Genomic DNA, 13,405 nt, shown 5'->3' with positions numbered 1-13,405 from the left:
CTAAACCTCCCTTGGTGCAACTTGAGGCCATTTCCACTTGTCCTATCGCTGGTTACTTGGGAGAAGAGACCAACACCCACCTCACCACAACCCCCTTTCAGGTAGCTGTGGAGAGCGATGAGGGCTCCCCGCAGCCTCCTCTTCTCCAGACTGAACACCCCCAGTTCCCTCAGCCGCTCCTCATCAGACTTGTGCTCCAGACCCCTCACCAGCTCCGTTGCCCTTCTCTGGACACGCTCCAGCACCTCAACGTCCTTCTTGTAGTGAGGGGCCCAAAATACTCAACACAGCGTTTGAGGTGCGGCCTCACCAGTGCCGAGTACAGGGGCACAACCACTTCCCTACTCCTGCTGGCCACACTATTGCTGACACAGGCCAGGACACTGTTGGCCTCCTTGCCCACCTGGGCACACTGCCGGCTCACGTTCAGCCGGCTGTCGACCGGCACCCCCAGGTCCCTTTCCGCCGGGCAGCTCTCCAGCCACTCCTCCCCAAGCCTGTAGCGTTGCATGGGGCTGTTGTGACCCAAGTGCAGGACCCGGTTTTGATTACCTCCAAAAAATTATATTGAGAGCAAACTTAAACACCTTGACATTCACCTTTTTTTAAAATCATTTATAAATATGCTGCCACAGCTCAGGTCTTAACCCAGCTCCTTGTGAGACCCTAAGGATTATCTGCCTCCACTGGGAGGTCTATCACTTCAATCCTGGTCTGTCACTCTCTGCTCTACTCTCTGTAACTCCATGGCAGGGTCTGCGCTACTGCCCTGTGGCAGTTACTTTTTTTTTTTTTTGAGTCCTTGGTGATGAATCTTAGCAAATATCAATGGAATTAGCATTATTCATATATATTCACAGACCCTTTCAAAGAAATCTAATAGATTCTTCACCGTGTTCATCTATGTATTCACCAAGTCTCTTCTCCATTACAGTTCCGATCAATTTGCCTGACAATTACTGATACTCCTGAGGTGATTTGCTGTTCCTCAGATCATCTCTGCAGCTTCTCTTAAAAACTGGTGCTACATTTGCCACCTTCCAGTCCTTTGAGAGTGAAACTGTTTAAAAGATAAACTGCACAGAACAGCTCAGCACTTCATTCTGCCATTCTGTTACTGTTTTCTTCCCATTTTGAAAATATTTCTCATTTCACTGCTTGTAAGAACGGCTCTAATATGAGAGTCTCCTTCACTTTTGTAGAAAACACAATAGAATAATGTTCTCTTACATTCATTAAGGTATTTTTGCATATTAATTATTCATTGTCCTAGATGCATTTGTACACACTACTCCAGAGCTCAAGATTTTCCCCATGGCATTCACACCCTTTTATAAGAGGGTTGGCTATCTGCAGCTGACTTCTCAAAACTGGTATTTTTGGCAAGGTAGTGCTTCCATCTCACAAACAAGGCATGGGTCCAAATTCAGGCTCTGCTGGGGGACTTGGACTCAGCTGAAAACAAAACCCACTCCTCTGAGCCCTGTGACTTAACCACTGACCGTCCCTCCTCAGTACCTAAGTTTTAACAATAGGTTACGCTTAACTACCGTCATTATCTTATCGCAAATATTAAGGCAAGAACAGGTGCTAAATGTAACCTAACTAGGGAAAACAACCTGGGAGAATGTTTTAACGGTACACTGAGCCACTGTCTTCAAGCAAAATAAGACCAAAAACCTGCATACCCATAGGTAGAAATGAAACAAAGGCATTGGGAAACTACCATCCTGATGTATGACCAAGTGACTGTTAAGGTATAGCTGCCGTGGAAAGCAGTTTACTAACTACAGCATAGGAAATACAAACCAAAAGGGCTTTGCAGGAGCAGTCAAAATGAAGAGGAAAAAGAGGCAGCAGCAAACACCACGTCCAAATACCACTAGCGGCACTCGCAGCCAAGCATATTGCCTGCGCCGGCCGTACAAATTAAGCAGCCGGTCGCGAGACTGGACAGCTCTGGAGAACTCGTGGCATGCGTTCGGGGCGCAGGGCTCTGACAGGGTGCAGGGCCAGGAGAGATGGGCACCCATTACGAATTTTCACAAGCATCTGTCTAATTGCATATTGGGAAAGTGTATTTTACACTTAAAAATAATGACCTTTTTACCTCTCTGTTATTTGATAGGACACAGCTCCAGCTGTACAGGGGAACATAATGACTTCATGTGTTTAGCACGTACCTACGGCAGGTGGTATTTACAATGCGGAGGCAATCTGCAATATAATAAAGGAAACCACATGTTTAAAACCTTGAAGACCTCCCACGGCCTCTAGAGTATTTGTTCTGTCTCAGTGGGACTGCTGCCACATTGGTGGTAACAAAGCTGGCTCTCCATACAGGAAAATCTTAGTATATTCATCTAAAAGGGGTGTTCAGGCAGGGATGCTGAAATCATTGTTTGGCAGAGGGACCTGATTAAGTGTATAGCTCGGAGGAACTGGAGCACCTCACAGCGCAAAGCTCGTGGAGAGCTAATGGAACAGGCTGATTTCCATCTGACGGGGGAATAAGCGCCAACCAATACGTTTAGCACTGTCAGAAATGAAGATGACTGTCCAGAAGGCTCAGTGTGCATGAGGGATTGTTTTCTTTTTTCACTCTGATGACATTTGTGTTTTAGGGAACTGAAATTCCTTCCCATCTATTAAAATTAATCAGGAGACAAATTTCCACAAAAACCTCTATTAAATAGTGTGCATGTTAAGGCTTCAACTTTTCTACTTCAACTCTCTCCTTAGTTACTTCTAAAGCTGCAATAAAGATAAAAAAAGACAACAAAAAGGGATTAACAGAGCCAGCAAAGTTGGCATTTACTCCACATGTTTTTGTTGCTCAGTGTAGTATTAATAAATACATTTAGATTGTGGTTGCAACAAGAAATAGCAAAAAATGTAACATTTCCGAATGCTGGGCACAGTAACCATCAAGAAATAAGTTTACTAATAAACCTGAAATTTGTCAGTGCTCTCTAAGGTTCAAAACTGATGTTTAAGTGACGTATTTTTCAGGGGATGCTTTTCGGGCTCTTTTTAGCAACTTGGCCATGTATCTGCAACAGGCCTGAGTCTGTGACCAGTGAAGATACTTGCTTTTGCAAATGGTGTTGGCAGTTTTGTAGTTCAAAATATGTCACTTACATTTTTGCATTGAAAGAAAAGCAGAATTTCAAATCCTAAACATTTTTTCACAGGGGGGTCTAAGACAACTGACAGGTCAGCTCAGCTTTGCAAGGTCCAGGTCTGAGGAGACTTCTTCTGCCCAGGATTTCTGTTAGTCTTCAAAAGTCTTGTTAAATATGGACTTTTCTGTGCTTACCTGCAAACCACTTCTTCACCGAGGAAGCATGTCAGTGTTTTGCAGAACCAGAATCTTTTTTTTTTTTTTTTTTAACCAAAATACTTAGAAGAAATGAGCTAATTACCTTCTTGTTTCACCGAATGTACAGATGATTGATATGTATGAGTTGCAAGACAAAAATATGACCACATTGGTGAAGGCACACAAATTAATTACTATTTATAAAGGGTGATCAGGAACGCAAAAGATTAGAAAACTGAAATAGTTTAGCTAGTACTTAAAATTTCTAAATGATCTGCTTGCATCAAGTGTTGAATGAATTGTCATTATGTGCAAGAGCAAAGCATGCATTTCCTAGCAACTACTGATTCTTCACTTTATGTAGTACATTATAGAAATGTACTTCCTTTCAAGATAATCTTCTGGAGTGAACTGACATTTACCAGGTAAGGGGGAAAAAATCAGCTTTGCAATTATTGGGCAAGAAAGTGAAAAGCTTCAGTGCTTTTAATTTGCTGTATCATTGTCCAGATGCAAGGCCCATTGCTAGGTGAATTGCAGCAAAAGGTGGAGGAGACTGAATTGTTGAAGATGGAGCTGCAGATGTTGGAGACTGAGAGAGTTAGGCTGTCGCTGGTGGAAGAAAAGCTCATGGATGTTTTACAGCTTCTTCAACAACTTCGAGACTTGGTATGGCAAGAAAGCAGTCCAGAGACTTAAAACTAGTTTTGATAGTGTCCCTTCCAAACTAAAAAGGATGTTCATACCTTCCATTCAATACAAAGTCCTATACACCAGGAAACATTTTTACATGTGTTTTCCCTGGGAACTGCCTGGTGATTGCAGAAAACTTTTAGCCCTCTATAGCTGACTTTCTAAGAGGCCTAGAGAGCTCCTTGGATCTAGACCTCCAAGCTCTCATTCTCCTCTAAACAAAATTTTAGAGGAAACAAGGAAACCAAAAATGCTAGTAATCAGAAAGATTCTAGAAGATTATTTTTCCTTCTGGAAAAGGACCCTTGTTTAATTGCATCCTACAGTGGCACTTTCAGCGTTAAAGGGATAAAACTCCCTCCTGTATATCAAGAAGGTATTTTTTCTGAGATGCTTCTTACTCAAATAATCCAAACATGGACTTATAAAAGCTGATGTAATAACATCCCAGAAATATGTGCCCAGTATAGCAGTTCAGTCCTTTAGAAAGTAAGTTTAAATCTCCTGCTTGGGAATGATAATGATAAGGGCTGGCCAAAAAAAGGGCAAATTGGATAATCTGCAGAACGTGGAGTATGTTGGGAGTCGCACTGGACTTGTAGGAGCTAATTTCTTTGATAACACCTGGGGGTTCTCAATTTTCAGCAAAGTTCTGCCTAATATGCTTCCTCAGATGATCATTTTACTTTGTTTGAAGTACGCTCATGTGCAACTGATGACTATAGGGAACAACTGCAATACCTCGTAATTTGGTAACTTATTTTCACACTTGACATGGAAATTCTGCTTTCATATTGCAAGTCTGACACATGCATCAAAAACAATCCAGTGAAGGATTAAACTAGCCAAGACTATGACTGGCAACAAGCATAATAACCTGTTGTGTTAAGACTTCAACATGTCATTCACTGGTCAGTTGTATTATTGCAAGTAATTAATAACCTGTTGTGTTAAGACTTCAACATGTCATTCACTGGTCAGTTGTATTATTGCAAGTAATTAGGAGACAATCCATCACACGGTGTGCCACATCTCAGTGATGATAGCACTTAATGCTAATCATTGCTGGAAACTTGCCACCACCATGATGCCAACTCCCATAGCACCAACACAGGCAGCGGTGCTCTCAGCGAACAAGATAATTTACAGCATTCCCAGTAGAGTTTAGCAAGGATCCCCTAAATCCCTGATGGGATATACTTCAGACAAAAGAAACCTTATTCATCAGAAACTGGGAGTTTAGGCGTCACGTCCCCAGCATGTTCACATTCATGTTTTAAATACCCCAAGCACCTCATTTGCAACAGAATCTACTACAAAGCAATGGCTGTCCAAAGGTAAATGCACACTCTGTTAGGACTATTAAAACCTCACACTGTGTGGCAGAGGTCATGCGTAGTCCCAGCCCACTGCTTTCCGCTACGCCCCAGTCCCCACTGGGGCAGGCAAGCAGAAGGTAGATGCCAGGTAGATGACCGACATCAGTGAGCAAGGGCTGCTGGCAGGTACATTGTCTTTCTTCCAGAATAGCTTCTACCTACTTTCACTGCTTGGAGTTTTAACACGAACAACCTGTCCCTGCGGATACGGCGCTCTAAGTGCTAATTAAACTGACTGCAAGACCATCTTGCAGAAAGGATGCATTAGTGTCTCAACAGCAAATTAAGAGAGTTTGTTTTTCCAGACACATTATGTAATGTCCCAATGTATTTCTCATATAAAACTACCACTGAACAAGACCATCCAAATCCTAAGTAGTTTTTACAACCCTTTCACTTTGGCTAATGTTTATTACATCTCAATGTATAACTAACAGGGGGCCTGCCACATGACACATACAATCTCTTCTAATTTGTTTCTACCCGAAGTGGTTCCCAGTGATTCCTAGAACAGCTGGATCTGGATCTGAGAAGCCTCCTTCTGAGACTGCACCACAAAATCTGCCCGTTCACCTTTCAGCACAGGCCTAGCAGAGCACTGAACAAGCTTTCGTTGTGCATGCCCTGCTTACAATCCTTGCCATCTAGACTTTAGGCACACACTCTGGAAAATTCTGTTTTTTTCCACTGAATAAATGCTATTTGTCTTCTCCAGCCATATTAAGGAACTGGAGCCTTCCACAAACTGTTATTATTTGAGCAGTATCTAAAATAAAATGCTTGAAAATAAAGCAAGTATCAGGTCTTGCGTTATCAGGATTCAGTTTCATTTTAATTGTCAAATACAAATGCGCTGCACATAGATTTTCTTGCATATATTTAAGCTGGTGAAAGATATTTGTGCCGTAACATTATTTTGTTTTTTAAAGAACATATCTAAGCGAGCCTTGGGGAAAATCTTACTGAGCACTTTGGAATCCTGCCGTGACCCCCAGCCTGGTAAGAAAATAAATCACGTATAAAGACAAAGCAGCATAAAAAGTGTCCTTTTGGGAAAAACGCTAGATAATGAACAGATGAGTAGGAAAAAAATATTTCAGAAACTGGGGGACAGGCTAGGGAGAAAGAAGTACTATGCAAGAAGATTACATACAGAAAGCGATGTTCTCTAGTCTGTGCCACATCAGAAACAGGAACACATTGAGGGCTTTTTTTTAGCCAAATTTTAATTACAGTTTGGCCTTAGGGGAGCAATTCAGTATCCCACTAATGTCTGTAGGTCTTCGTTGACATGAGAAAGTGGAAAACATGACCAAGTATGTAAGGCACCTATTTATCAGGTTTGCTATTCCACTGTGTGTTGTATTCCTCTGCGGCAACACAAACAAATACATAAACCAGAATATTTCTGTAAAGAAACTGGATCAAACCTGTACTCCTCTAATAATAGCCTTTTGTGTTCCTCTTATGAAAATTAAACTTGCAAACTCCTCTCCCTTGACAATGGTCTGGTGTGCCAGCACTGCCTTTGTAGGAACCATACAGGGACCACAGCCTGGAGGTTTAGATTTGATTACTTTGTTCCTATTAGCAGAGCATTTGTATTTACCTTCAAGAAATGAACCTCCTGTACCAAGCCTAAGAACATGGCCTGGAGGTGCTTTTAACAGGCAGACGGTAGTCAAAGACAAGATTATAAAATATTAGATGTGGCCCAAGGGTTTAATTTTGGATAATATTATTAACAGTGATTTAGGGAGAATAACATGCAAACCATTCTGGGTTTTGCAGTTTCAAAGCCTTGTTGTTACTAGTGGCCAGCAATTCAGGGCACGGGCAGCCCAGACCTAAACTGTGCTGTCCCAGCATGGCTGCAGAGGAAGCAGAGAAAAGAAGGCAAAGACAGACCTTTGTTGGCTCCACGACACCAACACAGAGAGAAACCGTATCTGAGCCATAGGTCAGATTCTCCTTGTGAGAATAAGAGAGGGGAGACTGTTAGTACCCACAGCGCACAGTGCCCAGAAGGCACTACTACTTATCCTGCACAGGAACACCGACCCCAAGTGATGCTGCTGAAACAAAGCACCTCCTTCTGTAATGGCAGCACAGCTCAGCTTCCTAAAATGACACCAACAAGTGAAGTAACCTTATGAAGCTCTCTGTCCATTCTGCATCACCGTTGCCATAAACAGCTCATCTTCTCTGCTTTCAATTTTCTGGCTGTGCACTTGATATGATTTAAGCAGCTTTCCCAAGTCTTTGTAATCAAAGATCTTCTTCCTCCTTGACAAGACTAAGTGGATGCTTGGATTAGCAACTCTTTATTGTGATACGAAGTAGTCTTTGTTCACACAAGTATGCAAGAACTCAGGGAATGCGCAGCGAATGAAGCAAGAGAACCAGTAGAGAAAACAGTCCTTGAACCCAGTTCCACTCATCTTCCTAGGGACGTGAATTCATTATTTAGTCGCAAAATTTAGACATTTTATGTTAATTACCTGAAATGGCACCTATGAAGAGAAGAGCTAGTGTTACGATTGTTAAACTGCAACTTTCTGTCTTTGTTCAAATTATAATGTTTGCAATTTTCTTTTAAAAGGAAAAGCCCGCTTATTTGAAGTCCTAGATACTCTTTACCACGAGCTGACAGCCTGTGAGCTCTTGCAACGCCAGCCTCTGGAGAAGGCGCAGAGCCGCCAGTCCTTGTCTAACCCACTGGTCATCTCGTGCTGAGCAGCAGTGCCAACTACAACCCGCACAGCCGTCCGGACAACAGCCCTCCTCCATTCAAACACACGATGAATGAGTAAGATTTGGCCAATTCAACGGAGCTCAGTAATGGAGAAGAGTAATGGGATAATTCAGCCATGAAATCAAAGGTATGCTGCTTCTGGGAAGAGCACCAGTTCCTCAGCTAACGTCAAAGTCCCCCTTACGTGAATGAGCATTGATATGATGTGAGCGTTACGTAGCAATGTCTGTCTCTGATGGAAGCCTAACCATCCCTGTATGATGGCCCTGTAACCGTACCGGTTAACCAAATAAAAACTACTCCAAATACATTGACCTGACCTATTTAGATTTACAGCCCTGGTTACACACTGGCCGGGCACAGTTTCTAGCAGTCTACGTTATCACTGGCAAGCAAATCGCTTCCTTAACACACGAGTGACAAAATGACTGTATTATAAACACGCACACGGGTGTATGCCAGTAGAGCAGGTTTTGAGGGCTCATGTATAAAATGTGTTTGTGTGTGTCTGATTCAGTTATTCACGTTATTTAACTCTCAAGTTAGATTTGCTATTGCTCTGCTGAATATTTGCCATTATAGAGATGCCTTAGAAATCTGCAACAGTCTTTCCCGACGACAGTCTTCGATTTCGCATTAAAAGTTAAATGTAGCTGCTTGAAAAAGGTACAAAGCAATCTCATTCCCAGGCTCTCAGGGAAAGGAAGGGCTGAAAAATTCACTTTGCAACAGCTGCCGTTGTTGCATTAGCAAACCACACGTGCAGTGCACAACTTTGTTCTCTCATTTAATTTCCCCCAGTGCTGCTGTAGAGACCCAACACTAGGCCCCACTTGCAGCCAAATGAATGTAAAATGCTGGGCCTCATCATGGTGCCATAAAACATTTTAATCAGCAATAAAATAAAATAAAAAGTAAAAAAAATAGGTTACTTCCAAGATGCTTTTGCTGTTGCATTCAACTATCAAACCCAGAAACTAAAGCAGCAGTTCTTAAAATGATCCAACTGAATTTATGTTATTAAAAATGCACTGTAGATCTTTTAAGAATGTGAAATTATAATGCCAGCAATTAAATAAGACCATTCAATTCAGAACTGTGCATATATGAATTTTTCCCATGAAAATGGCTTTAATACCGGAATAAGGTCCATATCACAACGCAATCTGGGGAATAAGAAGATTTCTATTCCTTTCTATTCGTAATACACTGTATAGCTTACAGACCACAGCTTACACACCTCCATCCAAAATTGTGATACGTTACTTAGCATTTAGAGCCATGTTGGTAACAAAAATTTGCAATAGATATTTTCATTTCATTTTAGAGGAGAAAAGAAAAGGTGTTTTGCAAACAATGGAACAAACTCTGTTCAATAGTGAAAAACTTGGTATTTTTTCTGGTTTAACAGAGGAAGATTTTAAGACTAGATATATAATTTTAATGTAGATTTTTCATAAAGATAAATTAGACAAGGCATATATACCTAGTGCAATATCCACCCTGTAAGAATGAAAAATGTATACTAATACTAAATGTAATACTAGCATAATACTAAGCATAATGTACTATTACTTAGTACATACTAAACCATATGCTAATATTCTATACTACAAAAAACTACACACTGAATGTGCAAGAGATAAAATCAAAATGAGTAGAAGTTAGTTCCCTGCTTGGGTTCATTGTCTAAAAAAACAAAAAGTAGTATCAGCTTACGTTTTGTGCAGCTCTCAGACTTTCCCAGGAATACTGTGTATGTATAAACAGAGAAAATGCCAGCGAGACACTTCAGGAATAGGATTATAATGCAAGTACATACCTGAGGACAGACACCCTCATGCACTCCAGGATTCTTTTATCATTTGAATGAGTATCCACTCTCTCTATATGCACATATATATGTGTATTAGACTGTTATGCTAATTGTATACTTTTAGTATCTTTTTCACTATTAAGTTTCTACTTCACTTTCTAGTATCTCTAGAAATCTAGACTATTAAGTAAACTGATGTCCTAATGCCACAATGGGAGAGGAGCAATATAATCTGAGCGAGCGAGTACTGCAGAGCTTATCCAAGCAGCAGTTGAACTGTAATTAGAAACCAGAAAATGTCACTGGAAACCTAAACTGGTGTTAAAGAAGATGCCAACAGTTGAGATGAAAGGAAGCTTTTGTGAATACATAAACAGCATTTAACCACTGATATTAAGAAGCAGCAAAATTGTATCTTGCTAAATTAATAAATCCCACAGGCTCCCAGATTTTGTACTTTAAGACTGGTGTCCAGTCTTTCCTCGAATGAGCTGCCTGGAGTGTTCTCAGCACTCCTAACCCTCACTCCTACAAGTCTCAAGGAATGTTCCCTTTCTCCTGCTCATGTCCCCTAAGCCTGGCAGTTTAGCTCTCACAGACTTTGCTCAGATAACGTGTTTGCATTTCCTTAGCCTTAGCAGTTCAACACTAGATCTCCACAAACTGTGATCAAGCTCGCTTTCTTAGCGGTCACCGTCTTAATTAATTAATTTTCTATTAAAACTGCAAAACGGCGCTAACAAGGAAGCTGGGACATTTCCTCCACTGATCTCCACTGTGTTTCCACAAAACAAGCTTTCCAATTTCACTTCATTTTCAAACTACTTTCTCCTCCCAATGCCCTCCTCACTTATCATTTGGCATACTTCTCACTGAGATTACCTGAGGGTCTGCACCCTTCCAGCACAAGTTACATTTTTCAAGAAGAGTTTCCTCCTCCCGTTATTTTTCACCTCATATGAGGTATTAACTATTAGCAAATTAAAGTCCACCTGATATATAAAGTCATTCGATAACTGTCCAATTCATTTTCATTGAAGCTGTCTCCAAAGTATCTGGCAGTGACCACTCGTCACACAGGTTACACTGATTCCCAAAACTTTCGCACCAAATCAGTCTTCAGACGGAGCTACTCCAAGAGGTTGCTGGCATTTGTACACACTTTTGGAAGGAAAAAATCCTTGGCACCGGTATGTTTAAGTTCGCTGATTTTCTTGCAGTTAAATCTCCTCCCTTTCATGATACTGTCCATTAATCTACTACATGGTACATTTCAATGACGAAAGGCTGTTTAGATTTCATTCTTTGCCTCCATCTTACTGTTAAGAAGAAGGGAAGACTTTCAAACAGTGCTGCATACAATAGAATTGCTTGGTGTGAGAAAACGACGATAAACATTCACAGCATGTGTGTGACACATCGCATTACCAGCCAAAGGGTTTCTCTTAGATTTATAATTTCATGGATTTTAAGACACTGAAACTTTTAATATTTACATTATCTTATTTGCTTAATAATTTTACGTATAATTCCACATAACACAAAAGCTACAGAATGTGTTTCTTAGTGTGAAATTCAATTGAAAATTGAATCGTCCTTATTTCCTGAATTACACTTTCATTTCAAGAGGCTGGGATTTTCAGAGTTCTGTTTGGTTTCTATTCTGCTTTTCTGGCTTTTCTGTAATACACCAGCAGAAACATCCTTACCCATTTCCCATGGTGCTGTCTGTTACAGTAGTTTGGTGGCCCTAAATTGTGGCTTTTGCAGGCAACTGTTCAGACTGAATATGCGTTTCTTCGGGGATGCTACTTGACCTCCGTGAGCCCAGCTTCCTCCCTGAAAAGAAGGAAGACAGAATCAGCATTCCCCATCTTTACCTTAGCTCAGCTCCAGTTTGTCCCCTTGACTTTTTTCAAATCAGTATTTCACCTTCAGGCTGAAAGTATTGGACGCTACACCTGCACTGATGTACGCAGGTTCTTAGAAGAGCTTCCCCTCAGCAAATCTCTTCGTTTAATGCAGCTCGCTCACTTCTTCACTTATGAGGGGTGTCTGCATTACAGCAAACCTCCCTGAATTGCGACTTACATCTTAAATGACATTATTTCCTAAAATGCTTATGTTTTTCTGAACTGTAACCATTTCAGATGTCTGGCTGAAGAACTGTCTGTTCCTAGACTTAATCCCCTACCCACTTCCAGAGTGTATTAACAGTAGAACAAAAGAAAAGAATGAAAGGGCTCAGAGGAAATTCTGGAAATACTAGCTGGCATTTTAGAACAAGTTGCGAGTTAGACATAAAATTCAATTCATGACCAGTTTTCCTCCTGCCAGTACAACTACATTTTGCCTAATGAAACTCACAAAAGGATAGCAGAGCGTCAGAATCGGTAGACAAAGGTCTGCTTAAACTTCCGCATGGTTGCCAAAACCTGGAGCACAGAATACAGATAGCTGTTTAAGTTAAATAATCGCCTAGGAAATAAAAAAGAATTCACTCAGCATGATACTAATGCATGCTTCAGAAAATGCAGACTTTGTACCTTTGCCATCCAAATTTGTGAAGGAAATAGCCCTTATTTAGTTTAGACTTCACTAGAAAGTTTTTCAGAACTCACAGCCTACTCAGTGAGCTCAGCATATCTCAGGCTTATAAAATACTTCATTTAACACACCATGCAGTAACGCACCTTTACATACTAATGGGATGGAGCCTAGAAGCGCTGTTCCTAGTGAGGGTGTATCTTCACTACAGACTTATTTCGGGTGATCGGCAGCGTGATGTCTGCGAGCCAGGCAGCTTGCTCAGGTGAGAGTGGGTAGGCTTCAAAAGCCCACTGAGTCACTGCATTCCCTGTGGTGTTTTGTATGAACAGTACTTTTGCCAGCGCAACACAAATTACATTATAAATGACTGTTTTATGATTCTGCCTCAAAGAACTATGAGATAACTTATCTTTGTCAACGAGTAAACAAGACTGTAGGATGACATTGAAAAATTATCACTATTCACCCACGTCCTCACTACAAGGCAAAAAGGTCATAGGAGCCGAGCATGCTGTTATAGTCAGGGATAATTTCTGTACTTGAAGAAGTGTTTATTGTTTGATAGTTCTGATTTTGCTGATTATTTCTCATTGATTTTTTCACAACTACAAGTGGAAAGAAAGTTCTCTAATAAAGACAAGGTCCAGTATTTTGTGAGGGATTTTCTACCTCTGCAAGTTGCCAAAAAAACAGAAAAAAAGAGAAAATACATGGAGGGTGAGACAACTCGACCTAAATATACCATTTAGATAAAAAATGCTGTTTTTAAACAACGAATATGCAGTACCCATGGGAGGGTCTTTTTTGTTTTTAAACTGATCTCGGAAGTAAAATTCATTACCCGTTCACAGTGCTAGTCCAGCACATGCAGCAGTACTGCTTGCTTTCTT

The 13,405-nt window shown here is 40.9% G+C and overlaps 1 protein-coding gene across 1 annotated transcript in view; it reads left to right on the top strand.

Moving 5' to 3' along the window:
- Positions 1–8,396, top strand: part of EFCC1 (EF-hand and coiled-coil domain containing 1) — a 53,141-nt gene extending 44,745 nt beyond the window's left edge. Inside the window, exons 6-8 of the mRNA XM_082004865.1 lie at positions 3,833–3,991; positions 6,324–6,393; positions 7,997–8,396. Of these exons, the coding sequence (XP_081860991.1) occupies positions 3,833–3,991; positions 6,324–6,393; positions 7,997–8,130 (363 nt within the window). The 3' untranslated portion in view covers positions 8,131–8,396. The remainder of the gene's footprint in view (positions 1–3,832; positions 3,992–6,323; positions 6,394–7,996) is intronic.
- The last annotated feature ends 5,009 nt before the right edge of the window (positions 8,397–13,405 follow it).

Source organism: Phaethon aethereus, assembly GCF_964289735.1.
Source record: "Phaethon aethereus genome assembly, chromosome: 11".
Taxonomy (NCBI): domain Eukaryota; kingdom Metazoa; phylum Chordata; class Aves; order Phaethontiformes; family Phaethontidae; genus Phaethon; species Phaethon aethereus.
This window is presented reverse-complemented; position numbering and strand designations above follow the sequence as displayed.